The sequence below is a fragment of the Phoenix dactylifera genome, chromosome 10 (assembly GCF_051530095.1).
Source record: "Phoenix dactylifera cultivar Ajwa chromosome 10, Ajwa_hap1_PhDact_Kaust_v1.1, whole genome shotgun sequence".
In the NCBI taxonomy this organism is placed as follows: Eukaryota; Viridiplantae; Streptophyta; class Magnoliopsida; order Arecales; family Arecaceae; genus Phoenix; species Phoenix dactylifera.
The window spans coordinates 29,524,886-29,542,084 of record NC_143199.1 but is presented as its reverse complement, the minus strand read 5'-3'; the positions used below and the strand labels follow the sequence as shown (position 1 = coordinate 29,542,084).

Here is a 17,199-nt window from a genome sequence, read left to right as displayed (position 1 = left end):
TCCTTCTCTTTTGTGGCAATATGCTTTTATGACTTTGCAATCCATGACGGCATGGTATTTAGTGATCACTAAAAGTTAATAAATTACATAACTGGCAAATTAATATTTTTTTTAAAAAATTCTTACATAGATTAAAATGATGACATCATTATGCCGTGAGATTGCCATTATAGTTTTTTTCTTTTTAACTACTACAAAAGATTTAGAATGTTTGACTATATAACAAAACAAGATCAACCTTCCTACTTAAGTAATTAAGAAAATAAATTATTTTTATATATATAACAATGGGTATGAATAGAGACTAGATTACATAGTTAAACAACTTATCCGAAGATGCATGTATCTAGATCCACCAATTAGAAGCAACAAAAATAAAATATAAAAATGTACTTGTAAAAACAAATAAGCGTGGAGAAGACATTGCATCCTCCCACGGTCCCACCCCGTTCTGCCCCTTGATGGTACATATTTATTATTTTTTTGTAATACATCAATAATCTTGTCTAGATTTTACTTTTTAGTTAATGCACTTTATACAAGAAAAATAATGGTCTATTAATAAACATTTATCAAAATATAATTTGTATAAAAACAAAGTTTGTGCCTAGGTAATCACTAAAAGGGGGTAACAAGAGGATTTGATAAATAGTTCAGTTTGAATTTGGTACATGCAGTAATCATTGTTCATACAAGAAGAAGAAGAAAAAGAAAGATTCTGGTTCTAGGAAGGACTAACCCTACTCCATAAATCTTCTTTTTGGAGGATTAATTGTTGTTTCAACGCTGTACCAGAGGTGTATGTATAAATTGGTATTCTGGTAACGGTCCCAGCCATAGGCATTATTTTTCCGAATGCCGACGACCGCATAAACAGATCCATGCGCGCACAACTCCAGTACTCCCGCTTCCGTTCCACGCGCGCCGTCGATTCCCGTCACAAAGCCATCATCCGCCGACGAATAAATTAGGTCGCGCTTCCGCACGAAAAACTTTATGCGAGACCTAAGTCTCCGGCCCTGGCTTTCCTTTCCGAGCACTGGCTTCGAAGTACCCGCAAAAGCATCGCTACACAGCGGAGAACAGCACCCCGCTGCCTCCCATTGATTTACAAGTGTACTTTAAAAAGTCGCTCAGACCCATGATTTCCACGTCCCTTAGACGCACGAATCTTGAAGCCAACAGGTACTCCAAGTTCCCGCATCGCAAATGGAGCCCTCCCCCCGCCGTCAAAACTCTTCCCCTTTTACTCTTTTTTATTTTTTTATTTTATATAAATATCTTCATAAATACCAAATTTTACATGAATATTTTTCTAAAATTAATATTAATGTATATATTCTCTTAAAACACTAATTTTGTTATTTTTTTATTTATATATATATATATATCAATCCGTTAAATAACGGTTTTAAAATAAAATAACTAAAATATTTTTAATAAATAGATGTGTAAATAAAATATTTAATCACAATAAAAAATAAAAAAATAACTTTAAAATATTTTATTTTTAATTAAAATAAATATAATTTTTATTAATGATGTTAGAATATAGTAGTAGATGTAAATTTTAAAAAAAAATATTTATATAAATTTAAATTTTTAGAAAGATATTTATGAAAAAAAAAATTTATTGTTCGTTCGTTGGTATATCCTTGCTCCCTTTTTAGTCTCTCCACCAACCTTGTCCTACGTAGGTCTTCGTTTTCCCGATTTCCTCGGAGTCAGGGAGTTTATTTATGAAATAAAATCTCTTCGTCTCTTGCTCGGAGATACGCTCGGCCGATCGCCGAAATAAGCATTCAGGAGGCAAAGCCATCGGAGTCAGAAAAAAAAAAGGGGTGGGGAGGGCGAGAAAAATCGGAAGAAAAGTAGAAGCGGGGAGCGCAAGGTTTAGGAGAGCCGCAGCTCGGCTCGCTCGCGAAGGTCTCCTCTCTTTCTCTTTCTTTCCGGAAATATATGGGGGCTTGGCCGAGGATTCTGCGATCCTCGAGCGGCTTCTGTTTTTAGCAAAGCTGCCGTACGAGTCCAAAGGATCGAGGGATTTCTTCTTCTCGATGTCCATGGATTGACTTCTCTATTCCGATTGTTACTGTTGTTAGTAAAATTTTCCAGCCCCATTTTGTTGTTGGAATATTTTCCCCTGTTTCTACCTTGATCGGAGCGTTTTTAATAGATTAAAATTTGTGTTTCTTGATTTTGGTTCAGTAGTGTACTTTATTGCTTAGGATTTTGCCTCTCGTAGTGAAGTTTTAACTCTAAGTGTATGCCTTTCTTTTTTAAATCTTTTTTAGTGATCATGATGTGTTTTTTTTTTTTTTTTCGTTTTAATGGAGGCTAACATGTCAGGAGATTTTTGGTGGAAAAGGTTTTTTGAATTGAATTGCCATTCTATTTTAGATTTTGGAGGTTTTGGTTTGATATGGCGGTGGTACTTCTTTTCTCTTTCATATCTGTTACGGTTCCCAAGTGGGGAATTCTTCAAAAGACGGGATTTTGCTTCAGAAAAAGGACGTTTAGAGAACGCATGCATAAAAGATCGAGCGAGAAAAGGTTCTCAAAGAGTTTAGGCCTTCTGTTCTTTTTATTTTCATTCATGTTCTGCATTTAGGAACATAGGGGTCGATTTTAGGAAGCGATTAGGTATAGTGTATATAAGTAAATGTTTCCGCGTTCGGAGTGCCTGGTTATGGATTGAAGAATCCATTTTCTTTTGATCTCTCTCATTTTCTTCGAACTGGTTTGAAGCTGCATCTATCGATTTGTGAGAATGGGATAGATGGATTATGGGGATAGATGGCTCTGATTTCGTAGGGATGCCAGTTTTGGAACGTATGCTTTACTTCGATGGCCTTGAGGTACTCTTGTTGAGAAATTTTCTGTTACTTTTTCCCCCTCTGTTTTTGTTAGCTCTTACATTTTTCATATGTGTCAAGGTTATTTCTGCTGTCAGGTTCTACAATTTTGTTCTCTGCCCTTCTGGTTACAGTCTGTTTTTTTTGTTTTGTTTTGAATATAGTTAATACATTACTGTTGCTTAAAAAGAAGTATCCTCTTGTCAAGTCCTCTTTTCATATGAATCATGTGACTGGCAAGGGATTTCTGTAGTCGGTTAGCATTGCTATATAATAGCACGGTAGCACATTATGAGCAAACATGGTGATGAAGACACATTGCATGGTTCCTGCACGTCAAATCGAGGACCTGGAGCTGAGACATGTTCAGGAGTTCATTGGAAGGTTATAACTCTATAAAGAGTCTCAAGTTGAGCTGGCACATGGTAGATATTACTAATAGGAGATGTTACTAAAGTAAATTTGTAGACTAAGTGAGTCCAGTATAATCTGATTGGGTAGCCTCAATGAGGTGCAGAATATCTTCTCTCTCCCCCTGCTACTTATGATAAGGGTGTCACTGTAATGAGGCGAGTCATAAATTGTAATATTATACCTTGATCCATGAAGAAGACCCATTTGGATAGGATATGTCTTGGTGGTTAGGATTAGGAATTTTAAGAGATTCTAGTCTTAGTGAAGATATTGCAGGTTAGGAAGATTAAATGCATAAATACTGCAAGTCATTTTCTTTGCACATGCCTATGGGGTTATGTGATAATCTTTCCAAAGATTGAGTTATGGTTGATCAATTCTGACATTTGACCTTGTCAAATACTAGCTACAGAGAGTTAAAAAGTGTCGGTAGATGATGCAGTAATCTGCTAACCATGCCGCGATTTTAAGTTTAGAAATATTAGGAGGCTGGTTCAAATAGCTATTGGAATTTATCAAGGAGGAACATGCTGACATTCATTAAAATTTATGTTTGCATTTTGTTTCAGGGAAGACGGAGAGATGGATATAGATGAAACAGAACTAGATCTGGATTCTGAAGCAGCGAGATGATTTTGGGCTTCTAAGTATAATGCCATGACTTGAGGGAGAATCCTATGAAATGGTAGTGAGAGCCATGATGTTATGTGACTCCTGATGTTGGCAATAAAGAGAGTCCAACGACAAAAGGTGAATGCAACATAAATAGGATATTGAGATGGATGCACGGTAAAACTAGGAAGGACAGTACTGGGAGTTACAAAAATTGGGTGAGAGTTGAGTAAGACAATAAGTGTATGTACAGCAAAAACCTGTGGGGGCTAATTCAAGTAGAGGTACTTGAATCTTTGTCAAAGGATTTATGTAGAGAAGAGGAGGACAAGGATACCATGAATGAAAGATGTGCAAGAGGATTTGAAAAACTTTGCACCACCAAAGACAGCCCTAAGTAGGAATAATTCACGAGAAAGGATTCAAACCCCAAATAGTAAAGGCTTGAGTGTTATAGTTATGGTTAACATGTAGGTAGGTGTAGAGGGAGTCAAACGAGCATTATAATATGATTTAAAGGCAAATTCAAGACTAGAATTATGACATGAGAAACATGTTTGTATAAACTTCTACTACTTGTACATGCCATATAAAGTATATACATTTATTTTATGGTTACCAAGTGCCATATTTGGACCTCATGGATCCAAATATGATATAACAAGAATTTAGATCCAGTCTTTTGGATCCTGACTTGATCAGCTTATTGCGTTACCAGCTACCATTACAATCATTTTTTCTGGTTAGCTTTGTAATGATTAGTTTGAGTTCCATTTTTTTTTTAAATATCTATTTTCTTGTTCTTTATTTTGTCAATTACTTCCTTATATCCTTATTATTATTATCATCTATTTTTCTAACTTTACCTCAATGACAAACAATATAGATTTGAACTGTTTATAGTTATTCCACTCTAAGTATTAAAATGACAGACCATGCCTTTACTTAAAGTGCATGTTGATCTCTGCAAACAGAGTTCAAGTAAATGGAGTTAACCTGAGGTGGATATTACTATTGCCTAAGACAAATTGTTCCTCATCCTTTTGATGCTTTACCTTACAGATTTTCTCATGAAACCTCTCATCCCATTCTGCTTCAAGACTAATTTTAAGCAAATTGTCATTATGAGATGTTAATATGATAAAGGTTTAGATGATGCCATCCACCAATTTATAACGTATTTTCTTGTTTGTCCCTTGTTTGGGTTCATGCATTCAAAAGTGTATGACTTGGGTCCGTAGTGCCGTTTTTCCATTGTTAGATGAGCATCGCATATGACTAAATATACATTTTCTGGATGATACCTTATCACTACTGTTCAAAACTTTACTACTTCCATCTTCAGTTTAGCATGGTCACTGTGGTTCTGCATAATGATCTACATACCCTTTTAGCAGATACATCCACTTACTTAGAAAAGCAGAAGCAGATGCAACATTATGTTTTCCTCCCTTTAATACATTGAACTCCATTTTAATTTATTCAACACTAGATTGTTGGTACTTGGTGGTACTTCCAATTGGGAATAGCATCTTTTATGTTGTTGGTTGTTACCTTTTGATTTTTATGTATTTCCTTACTCATTTCTGCATAGACAGGCTAGACTAAAGATGTTTTGTGGCCACACAAGGACCAATAGCAATGTCGCAAAGGTTGCAGGTCGAAGAAGTCGCACTTTATTCAAAAGAGCACCAGATCATAACAACTACCAGTTTACTCCAAAGGTTAGCTATTTTTTAATGTGTACCGTTTTCTTTTTTTTTGTACATGAAAATTTTAAATTACTCTCTTTTTGGATGCTGACTTGAGATTTGGTAGTTGCTGATAATACATGTCATATCTTTATTCAGGAATGTGAAGTACCTGGACTTGTGTCAAGGAATTCTGAGCAGAGGTACTCTTTGTTGATTTTGTATCATCATCTACCAGCATGCTTTATACTAAGTTCATGGTTGACGTAGGTTTAAGCAGAGGCTGTTGCTTTCCTTGATGCTAAGCAGCAAAACAAAATCTTATTCTGCTATATATTTTGAATGTTATCTGTTGTTGTGAGCATTGGTGATCCACCTTTATACTAATTTCATGGTTTACATATGTTTAAGTGGAGGTTGTCCCTTGCCCTTGACTCTAAACAAACTTTCATTCTGCTGAATATCTTGAATGTTTTCTGTTGTTGTGACCATCGCTGATCCACCTTTTTTTTTTTTAATTTTTGACATTGGGTGGCATTTGTATGTCTTTATTTGGTTCACATACCTTCTTTCTGCATGCATTGTCACTGGGCATGACACCCCAATGTGCAATCAGTTAATAATCACACTCTGAAAGGACAGAGGATTCTTGATTATATCTTTCTTCCTCCTATTTGAAGTTCAATTTTTTTGCAAGTGATCAAAAAGTTCATTTGTCCTCTGCAAATGATTATGTAGCCTATTCCTTTTAAATGTCCAATGTGATTTCTAACTTTTATTCTTTGTTGCCAGTTAAGTGCTCTCTGCTCATAGGTTTTCCTATTCTTATATACCAGGTGGATTATATTCGCACTGTTTGCCCTTGAAGCTGATGCATACTGGAAACTGGCACCTTTTTTACCACCCTTGCGAGGGGCTGATCAGAAAAACCATGTGGGATCTGGAGTTTCATCAGACATGGATGGTCTTGAGTCTTTATCGCCACCACCAGCTATTATTGTCCCGGTTGACCTGCCAAAAGAAAAGAAGATCAATTGGCTTGAACATACAGATTCTGCTAAGCCACTTCCAATGTGCAGCTCTTCTGGAGGAGTTATTCCCAAAGGGGACAAGACTGTGAAAAGAAGTTCAAGAAAGAGGGGGAAAAAGAAGGGAAAACAGTACAAAAAAGCCACAAGCAAAAAAGTATCCGCTGGATGTGAAATTCAACATGAACAAAGCATATGTGTTCCTTCTGTTTCTGATACCACAACCAACAGTGACGTGGTTTGTTTGGGTGAGGGCATGTCAGAAAATAGTGTATCTGAGAAGGCAACTTCCACTAGTTTGTCTATTGAGGATACTTCTGTGGAAAAGGATGATAGTGATAACAATCATGAGTACGCAGACTGTTCAAGAACTTTAGTGTCATGTACATCTTACAGCAATGATATGGTTGAGCCTGACCAAGTATCATCTTTGTCTCAGGTACGTGCTGGTGAGGAATCTAACTGCAACAGTACTGCTTCTATGAATAATGCATTAAGCACTACACAAACACCAGAAATAATTCTTTCCACCTTTGATGACGATAATAAAAATGCCAATCCAAAACAAAATAGCAATTTTTCTGACAATCCTCCCAGCATTTCCTTCGATCCCTATAATACTTCAGTGCAAGATTCATATCTAAATGGTTGGAACAGTGATATCCGTGAAAACCGCAATGATGATGGTGAAACTCTATTATCCATCAAGGATGAAAGTGGATTTAATTCTTCAGGAGGAGGAATGATTTCAGACTCCAGGAATTCTGACACTTCATGTCGGACCACAACTGTAAATTTATATGATATAAATACTGAAATGTTAAATGATGGTTGCATTGGTAACTCTTGTTGGTCAAAGGATGTTGTCAATACTTGTAACAGTATTGAAAGAGCTCCATGCAGTAGCCAGGCCTATAACAGCAATGATTTCCATCCCGTAATATCGGGAAAGAGAGGGAGGCGAGCTAGGAAAATGACTGGTGGTGCAAATCAGAATGTGCCAAACAGATTTCCTGGTGTCACAGGAAAAGAAAATAACCATTCAGTTTGGCAGAAGGTCCAAAAGATTGACATGGAGGCATGCATCTGTGAAACAGAGACTGTCAATGCTGTATCTCCTCAGGATAACACTTCATCAAAACATTCCAACATAAGGATCAGATTTGGTACATGTGTGGGGCTGAAACAAAACCAGAGTGGAAAAACCTGCAAAAATGCTTGTTCAGATGAAGTGGTTAAAACAGATTTGTGCAATGTAACCTCTAATATTGTCAGTACAAGTGAAGTAGCATCCGAATTGATAGATGGAAACTCAATGAATAATGTCCAAAAGAAAGCGAGTTCAGCCTTTAAACAGGCAAATCACTATTCTAGGAAGGGATCTTATGCAGCTAAAGTTAATATGAACAAGGTTTCTAAAAATCATGTTCCACAAAATGAAGGAATGCCAATCTTGCCGCAGGTGATTCATGAAAAACACATAAGTGGTGGATTAAGATCACCTTGTAGCATTGAGTTCCAACAAATTTTGGTTGCACCAGCTGACAAAATTGACCATTGTCGCCGAGAGTCACAGCAGAAGGCAGAGAATTATTTAGAGAAAGCAACATCATCAGGAAATCGTTGTAGAACAGCCTGTGGTGTGAGTTTGCCAGCTGCTTATAATGATGGAGGTGCATCAACATCAGATTCTTTAGATCAAGTGTGCATTGAAGGGACTTCTGATATCCATAGTACTAGGTACTCAAAGGAAGAGTTTTGCCATACAGACTCTGAAGAAAATCATTGCTTGAAATTAGAAATGGAAAGTTCACAAAAGGAATGTAGCAAGCTAGATAGTAGTACTGGATCTGTATTGCAGAAGTGGGTCCCTGTGGGAAGGAAAGAATCAACGATGTCCAATATGACCCATTTAGATAATATGAATGTCTCTATTGTGGAAGATTTGTTTCCTGATAAATTGGAATCAAGGAATGTTAAAGCAGAGGTTTCAACTTCAAATACTCAGTACTTCACTCCTTTAACTAGGGGTCAGTTTCCATGCTCAAGTCCCAGAGCTGAAGATAAAGATTTTTCTTCTGGTGAAGCTGATCAAGTAAATAGCAGATTAAGAAACCACCCTTATGTGGCTGAAGAGTCAGGTGGTGTGATTCCTGTTTCTAGCTGTCAAACTCATGAGGTGCAAAATGAAGGCTTTTCTAGATTTGAGACTGATCTGGATAAGATACTACTGGCTGTTCATGATGCCTACAAATTTCATATGGCAGCAGGTGCTCACCAAGCCTCTGGCAGTCCGCTAGCTGATATTGAGAGATTTCTTTATTCTGCCTCTCCAGTTATTGGTCAAACACATTCCATTGGAAGTTGCAGGACTTGCTCCAAAGAACAACTAATTGGTGACTCAATGTGTTTGCATCATATTCCTAATATATCTTTGAAAAGACTCTGGCAGTGGTATGAAGAACCTGGGTGCTTTGGTTTGGAAGTAAAGGCACAAGAGTATCACAACTCAAAAAGGTTGTGTAATGGTTATTCTGAATTCAGTGCATATTTTGTACCTTATCTTTCTGCTGTGCAATTATTTGGGAGATCCAGGAATACCAGACATGACAGCGCCAACGAAGTAGCAGCAATAGGTTGTGAGGCAGAGAAGACATTAGAAACTCCATTATCTAATTTACGCTCCCTCCCAATCTTCTCAATGCTACTGCCACAACCTTTTAACGGAACAGATAAGTGCTCATTGGATTCTTCTTCTTCTGCCAAATATGAATGTTCCGATCAGTTTTATAGGAGCACACGTGTGGGTGATGAGGAGCTCATTTTTGAATATTTTGAATCTGACCAACCTCCATGGCGGCGTCCATTATTTGAAAAGTTAGTTCTTGTTTCTTGATGTTTTCTTTTTTTTTTCCGGGTAAATACTGAACTAAAAATTGGCTCAAGTCTGTATGTTATGCAAAATTTCTCTATGAGGATTTATGCTTCTGCCTTTTTCCTTGAAAGAGTCTAGTATTTGACCAACTTTTCACCAGCATCATGTGCCTTCTCCAATGCCATTCTTATGGAATTCATCGGTGTTCCACTGAAGTGGGGTTAACATGGCTTACTGAGCTTGCATTGTTGGCCCTGTGGGTAGTTTATGTGGATGCATATCATCATTTCTTTCATTTGACATACAAATATTATGATCTGAGAGATTCATTTTGCAGATGTATTTTGTTGTCGTTTATTAGAATCTCCTGATGATATGTTTTTCTATGTTTTTTAAGTGTAAAGCTTAAACTAAATTTTTATCATAGGATATTGCAGAATTTGTTATTTAAGATGTTCTAATTTAAAAATCCTCTCTATGCCTTTGGCTTAAGCGCCGGCATGATATTTATCATGCCAGTGCCTTATTGGCATGTGACACTAGCTCGAAAGATGGTACGCTAGTACATGGCATTCTGCTGTGCTAGTGTGTGCCAAGCAGTCATAGAATGCCATGGCAAGATATGTACCATGCCAATGCTAGGTCAGCATGCCACCAACTGCGATACTAAATCTTTACTCTAGACCAATGTTTCGAATGCCAGCCCACACGTAATGTTCCAGGCCTTTCCAAGCACCTGTCACAGGTCAGTGCAGCACCCGTTAACTTATTTTTAAAACATATTTAGTTCAAAAGGACATTAACTTTTTTTCTAAATTTACTACTTTTGAAAGGCATGGCAAGTGTGCCGGCCTGGAGGCTGGGGGTTGGCACACCAACTGGCACCAGCACCTGAAACCATGCTGTTTAACCGTGTGCATTTTCTCTATTACACATACATTGAAAGGTTCCTTTTCTTGTGTGCAGATTTTTCCTATTGTATTTTTTTTATTTTCTAATGCCTGTAAAATGTGCAAACAACTTGGAAATGGAATTGGAGAATGTTTAGGATTTGTAATGATGAAACAAGTTGTATAGATGGTGAAACTGAGAAAAGGTAATTACCGAACCATTCGGCACACTTAACTCATCATGCACACAAACTTGGTTACAAACTTGTTAAATGCAAATAAGGTAGAATATTGCATGTGTTTTGTTGAAAGCATTTTTATGATGCTATCGGTGCAAGCATTTTCAGATGACATGATTAATTCCTCCGATTTTCTTAAATCTATGTATTCTTCATGCACTAAATTAACTTCAGAAAAAAGAAATAGCATTTGATTGGACAGAGCAGTTTATATTGTCCTGCTTTGACTGTTAAATTGAATTGGAATGTTGAACTCCCTTTTACAATCTATTGTGACATCAACTACGAAATCTTGTAGATTTGCCATATTCTTTTTTTGGTTGGTCAATTGGTTTTCATGCAAGCAGATTTTTGGTGGATTATTTTTTGGGTCCTCTTACACCGACTGTAAATTTGTGTCATTTTCTATAAATGTCCTTGAGAAAAACTTGTCTTATTGAGATGTTTCTATAATCCAAATTAGGATAAAGGAGCTGATTGGTGGTGACACATTATCTAATTGCCGGGCATTTGGAGATCCACTGATGCTGGAAAACATCAACTTGCATGATCTTCACCCTGCTTCATGGTTGGTTCATACTATTCTAATATTTTTTGCTTTGTTATTGGTGGCAAGTTTTTCTTAGATTGGTGTTTCAGCTTTTCTTCACTTATGGAGCTTCTTCTCCATCACAATTTAATTGATAATTCCAACATTGAGTTTCAGGTATTCTGTCGCATGGTATCCAATATATCGTATACCCGATGGCAATTTTCATGCTGCATTTTTAACTTATCACTCTCTTGGCCATTTTGTTCATCGAAGTTTCTCCTCAAGTCCCTCTGACGGCCTTAGCTGCATAGCTTCTCCAGTTGTTGGTTTGCTAAGTTACAATGATAAGGTACCTTTTTTTTTCAAGTTTATGTTTAAAGAAGTTATGTTATTTACTGAAAGAAGTATCAATAGTATCCTTCTGTTGGTTCAAGATGAGTGAATAAATAAAAGTTGTTTGCAGTTTGTATTATAATTACGAGTCACAAATGCAGTACAGGTAGAATTGAGGCTGCATCGAAGCTTTCCTGGTTTAACCGGAGTTCATTTTTGGAATACAATATCTGCTGTTCTATCCATGCTATAGCAGCCTAGAGTTGTATATGCATAAATTTCAAACCTAAGAACTGAATTTAGGAGTTCTGCATTAATCAACTCAACAAGGAAACCATAGCAGACAAAATAACTTACTGGAAGTTGCTTTTCTCCCCAAAGGAAATATATATATATATATATATATATATATAAAACTGAGTAAAAAAAAGCGAAGGTTAATAGCAGACATATAGCACTATAAAGAATCAATTATAGCATCCAAAATTAGCCTCAGGTGTATTTGTTTTTGTCATTCATAACTGAGAAATGTAGAGAGAGAGAGAGAGAGAGATGAAAATGTTGAGTACCATGAGATAAAGATTTGTGGGTGGATGAGTGGAGGGATCAAGGATGTTAATGCATACCACTGGAATGGTGAATTGTTTGCTCAGGGCTGGTAGATTTATGTAAAAACAACAAAGAAAAATATGATGTGGAATGGGAAAAATTACAAGGACTGGAAATGCTAGTTGTCTAAAAAGGGCATACAGAAGTTGAAGAATTGAATGATGCGAGAAAATGAGATACAGATGTTTTCTTTTTTCAAGAGGAATGAGATATACGGCTCTCTACCATACCTCTTCATCTAGCACATGATGGATTAAGTGGGGATGATTATTGTCATGAACACAAGAAAAAGGAAGGGAAGGCTAGTGGAGATAGAAAAGAAAAGGGCAAAGAAGAACAGTGGGATATCACTTAAGGTAGTGACCTGTTATTGCATCCCATGAGCTTCGACTATTTATTGCAGACTTGTGTTTTGGCTCTCCAAACATTATTAACTTTCTATTTTCTTAAAAAATAACATTATTAACTTTCTTTCCTCCCACAGAATTTTAGCTTTTCAACTTTCTCAGTCCTCAATTTGCTTATTCAAATACCAAGTGATGAGCTGATTCTGAGTGTCAATGTTGACCTTGGTCGAGAATCCAAGAGATAATTGGTACTCTGTTTGAGTTGTATTTGTTGACAAAGGGCTTAACTGATCTCAAGGATGAATATGTATAGTTTCAGTTATCCTGTTTTATATTATCAACATATAAGCATTGTGGACTTCTATAATCCCACATGATAAATCTTGCTAATTTGTTCTAGACATAGTACTGTTCCATAGACCTTCACTTAGCATTCTAATTTGGGGGTCCTAGAAAGCAAGGCTTTGGAGTTAGCTGGGTCCAATTGGGTCCTCAGGGTGCGGGTTACATGCTTTGGTGGTATATTTGGATGCCATGTTATGCTATACAAGGGATAGCATGGATGGAACATTAGATTTATGATTCGGTTATTACACAGAACTCTTTTGTGCTGGAATTGGTTGGAACATATAAATCTCCAGCCCCACCATTGTATGGAACATAGCAATTATTTTTAGAGGTGATTGGCAACGTACCAGAATTTTAGGGGTTGCAAAATCTTCTGTCTTCATTCTTTTCTGTTCTCCAGATTTTTTATCTGATTTCTAAAAGCCTAAAGCGTTGTCTGCCCTTGCATTTCATCCATAAGCATATCCTATGACGACACTTTAATAAGTTAAATGCTATAGGCACTTTTTGACATGGTGCTCAGATTCTTGCTTGTGTCTGAAAGTTCTTTGACAGTATCAATCCATTGTCAAGTGGATTCCAACATCAGTTTGCAACTGGTGGGACAGATCCATTCCTTTAGAGAGAATGCTGTCTGCCAGAAAGTTCATGCATTCAATATTCTTCAGATTACTTCCACTTTGTTTCTTGACATAGGTAACTTGTAACTTTCATGTTTTCCCCACTTATTGGTGTTATTGTCTTAAAGTAGTTCTCAAGGTATAGTATTGCATTCACACATGGGTGGTATCTATCATGACATATGATTTTCATGCAGGGAGAGTGTTGGTTTAAACTGAAGAACTCGTATTCGAAGGTCATCAGGAATGAAGAAGCTCGATTTTTCAATCCTTCGGAAATTTTGAAAGAGAGATTGAGGTCACTCAAGCAAACTGCAACTGTAATGGCAAGGGCCTCAGTTTCCAAGGGCAACCGAAGATCTGTGAATAGACATCCGGATTATGAGTTCTTTGTATCACAGAGTCGGTAGGGGGCCATTCATTTCTTTTGAGCAAAAGGTTTCTTCACCTTAGTTCTTTCACAGGTCTGTGGTCCTTTTCTGTAACAAATGTTAAGAGAGTAGAGCTAACTTGAAGGTTTTCAATTTTTATCCTGAGACAGTAATCTAACCTGAAGGAATGCAAGCTCTCTCTCTCTCTCTCTCTCTCTCGTGTACATTATCTGTGCATGGATTATCTTCATGATTTTTCTGTTATCGAAGCTTTAGTTGTAATTCATCTGCACTCTCTTCAGTGTAATACATGGATTATCTCTCTCTTTTTCTGTGACATTAAAATATTTACAAGCTTTATCAGACAGGGAAAAGCTAAGTTATAACCAAGAATCCTTTTGAGTCTGCCTAGCTTCAAGTTTTAGGGCCGTGGTTTGGGCTGGGGCCCACGCATTTTCGGGGAAACAAACAAGAATGGGCCTGTTTCGAGCCCGGCCGCACTCCACCAGAGGTAGGATTTAGGCCAGGCTCCGGCTTGATTCTACGAGAGTAGAACTGGCCTGGCTTTCTTAGGGCTAGATCCGCCTCAGCCCATTTGGACGCCTGAAAACAATTGGGGAACACGAGATTTACCTTCGCTTAGTTGCCAGTTTCTAATGTTCTAATATGTTTCCAATGCATGATCTAGCATTATAGTCTGTAATTGAAGCTCTAGAACATATAATAACAAAACCTTCGGCCCTTACCGATTTCAATGCCTTTCAGATGACCATCATCCCATCATGCATATGAGAGTTGAGAATGGTAGTAAAGATATGAGAACAAAGAATAATCAGGTAATGGGATAAAAGATCTCCCAATTATTATGAGAACAAGTCCATCTACTATACTGTCCATTAATAATTATAGAATGAAAACCATGTGAGATACCAGCCCAAGTTCACTTGATCTACCTGGTAAAAACAATGCAAACAGATAATAACTTGCATAAGGGCCTCCCAGATAAGCTTATCTAGCTTAAGAATCATATGCAAGGAATGCAATAACTCTTGAACAACCAAGATGGCCCCTTGCTCAAAACCAATCAATTTGTTGGGGTAGCTTCATGCGCAGCATTATAGTTTAAAAAACCTAATAATGTTGCATATTGCCATCAGTTTAGCTTCCTAGTATATTGGAAGCATCCTGATCAACATCATTAGAAAAACTTCTACCTCTTGAATCATTCAAATCTCCAAGCTTCTGGTGAATTCAACCCCACAACAAACAAAAACAATATATAACACCTACATCCGACTTGGGCGAAGGGAACCCATGGCCTTGGCCGCCTCCCTCAACACATACTTCTGAATCTTCCCCGTCGACGTCTTCGGCAATTCAGGCTTGAACACCACCGTCTTGGGCACCATGTAGCGAGGCATCCTCTCCCGGCACCAAGCAATCACCTCCGCCTCCGTCGGCGGCGCAGCCACCCCTTCCTTTATGCTGATAAACGCGCACGGCGTCTCCCCCCAGTACTCATCCGGCCGCGCCACCACCGCCGCCTCGTTCACCGCCGGGTGGCCGTACAACACCGACTCCACCTCCACCGAGCTCAAATTCTCGCCGCCGCTTATGATCACGTCCTTCGACCTGTCCTTGATCTCCAGGTACCCGTCTGCATGCATGACGCCGACGTCGCCGGTGTAGAACCACCCGTCCGGCCGCACCGCCCGACTCGTCGCTTCCTCGTCTTTCAAGTAGCCGAGCATCACGGACCCGCCGCGGAGGACTATCTCGCCCATCGTGGCGCCGTCTCGCTTGACGCTCTCGCCGGTGGCGCCATTGATAACGTCGATCTCGGCCATGCCCAGAGTTCGAACACCTTGTCGCGCCTTGAGCCTGGCACGCTCCGCCGCCGGCAGCCGGTCCCACTGCCCCTTCCACGCGCACGACACCACCAGCCCCGCCGTCTCCGTGAGCCCGTACCCGTGGCTGACCGAGAAGCCGAGCGCCTCCGCGCGGTGGAGCACCGCCGCCGGCGGCGGCGCGCCGGCTGTGAGGATTTGGACCGGACCGGGCAGGGGCTTTCTGGCGGAGTCCGGCGCGTTGGCCAGCATGGTGAGGACGACGGGGGCGCCGCACATGTGGGTGACGTGGTGGGCGGCGAGGGCGGCGTAGATGGCGGCGGCGTCGAAATGGCGGAGGCAGATGTTGGTGCCGCCGGCGGCGGCGATGCCCCAGGGGAAGCTCCAGCCGTTGGCGTGGAACATGGGGAGGGTCCAGAGATAGACGGGGCATTTAGGGACGGACCAGTCGATCAGGGAGTCGACGGTCATGATGAAGAGGCCGCGGTGGCAGTGGACGACGCCCTTAGGGGCGGAGGTGGTGCCGGAGGTGTAGTTGAGGACCATGGGATCCCACTCGCTCTTGGGACGGACCCAATCGAACTCCGAGTCGCCCATCTCGATCAACTTCTCATAGGTGAGGCCACCGGCGGCGGCGGAATGGTCGGAGCTTTTGGCTTCCTCATCATAACGGTCTTCGATGGGAATAATTTGGGGGATTCGGTGGGATGCGGGGAGGAGACGGAGGGCGTCGCGGAGGAGTGGGAGGGAGAGGTGATCGACGAAGACGAGCTTGGAGCCGCTGTGGCGGAGGAGGACGGAGATGGTACGGGCGTCGAGGCGCAGGTTGATGGTGTTAAGGACGGCGCCGCTCATCGGCACGCCGAAGTGCATCTCGTACATGGCCGGCACGTTGGGCGCCAGCACCGAGACCTAGAAAAGAAAAAGAAAAAAGATCGAATTTTTAGCACAAAGTCTGAAATTTTAGCAGAGGTTGGAAGGACACGAGGGGAAGGATTGGATCTTTTATAGGAATTGGAGGAGGAGATTGGATTCATACGATGTCGCCGCGGGAGATGCCGAGGGAGGAGAGGGAGGAGGCGAGGCGGAGGCAGCGGCGGCGGGTCTGGGACCAGGTGAAGACAGTGCCGTGGTAGACGACGGAGGGCTGATCGCCGTAGACTTTGGCGGTGCGCTCGAGGAATCCCAGAGGGGTGAGGGGGCTGCTGTTCGCGGCGTTGGGCTTCATCCGGTCCATGGCGTCGTCCCTACTGTACTTCGATCTTTCCTTCTATGTCCTCTGTCTCCAAGAGAGAAGGATGGAAGCCTGGAACGGCGAGTGGAAGAGAGAGCCGGTTTTCCTCGCAATTTATAAGGTGAAGTTCAGGCTAAGACTTTGAGACGTTAATATAGAGGGGCCATTAATGATGATTAGTTAAATATACTTCTGTAGTCTTTTTTTTAATTATTAATCAGCATAGATTAGAAAGAATGATTAAAAGAGGAGTATCTTATCCTCTTTGTCTATGTAGTATTGGAGTTATATCGTAGAATAGTGACAAAATAATCCTTTCTTCATTTTTTTTCTTAGATAGATACTTCATAAACA

The 17,199-nt window shown here is 39.9% G+C and overlaps 2 protein-coding genes across 11 annotated transcripts; one reads left to right on the top strand and one right to left on the bottom strand.

Annotated features, from left to right (window-relative positions):
- The first annotated feature begins 1,618 nt into the window (after positions 1-1,618).
- LOC103722496 (uncharacterized) lies at positions 1,619-14,101 on the top strand. 10 transcript variants are annotated; one of them, XR_015969464.2, is made up of 8 exons: positions 1,682-1,926; positions 5,480-5,605; positions 5,732-5,775; positions 6,409-9,477; positions 11,068-11,172; positions 11,311-11,485; positions 13,318-13,469; positions 13,591-14,050. XR_015969464.2 is itself a non-coding variant. In XM_026799984.4 (7 exons), exons 2-7 carry the CDS (start codon positions 5,492-5,494, stop codon positions 13,801-13,803), a joined length of 3,720 nt encoding a protein of 1,239 aa, XP_026655785.4. In that variant the 5' UTR covers positions 1,619-1,926; positions 5,480-5,491; the 3' UTR covers positions 13,804-14,101. The 10 variants fall into 10 exon arrangements, 7 of the variants coding, with proteins under 7 accessions (XP_026655785.4, XP_008811302.4, XP_038971345.3 ...); XR_005506814.3 differs by lacking the exon at positions 1,682-1,926 and adding an exon at positions 2,648-2,858 and having other exon boundaries at positions 13,591-13,729; XM_026799984.4 differs by lacking the exon at positions 13,318-13,469 and having other exon boundaries at positions 1,619-1,926; positions 13,591-14,101.
- Positions 14,102-14,595: 494 nt separating this feature from the next.
- Positions 14,596-16,983, bottom strand: LOC103722502 (2-methylpropanoate--CoA ligase CCL4-like). The gene is made up of 2 exons (XM_039115418.3): positions 16,651-16,983; positions 14,596-16,523 (listed from the first exon to the last, which is right to left on the bottom strand). Exons 1-2 carry the CDS (start codon positions 16,846-16,848, stop codon positions 15,051-15,053), a joined length of 1,671 nt encoding a protein of 556 aa, XP_038971346.3. The 5' UTR covers positions 16,849-16,983; the 3' UTR covers positions 14,596-15,050.
- Between the last annotated feature and the right edge of the window lie 216 nt (positions 16,984-17,199).

Coding starts and splice junctions, on each gene's coding strand:
- LOC103722496 (XM_039115417.3), top strand. CDS start 2,787: ATGGGGATAGATGGCTCTGATTTCGTAGGGATGCCAGTTTTGGAACGT. Junction 2,859..5,479: donor TTTACTTCGATGGCCTTGAG/GTACTCTTGTTG, acceptor CTGCATAGACAG/GCTAGACTAAAGATGTTTTG. Junction 9,478..11,067: donor CGGCGTCCATTATTTGAAAA/GTTAGTTCTTGT, acceptor AATCCAAATTAG/GATAAAGGAGCTGATTGGTG.
- LOC103722502 (XM_039115418.3), bottom strand. CDS start 16,848: ATGGACCGGATGAAGCCCAACGCCGCGAACAGCAGCCCCCTCACCCCT. Junction 16,524..16,650: donor GCATCTCCCGCGGCGACATC/GTATGAATCCAA, acceptor TTTCTTTTCTAG/GTCTCGGTGCTGGCGCCCAA.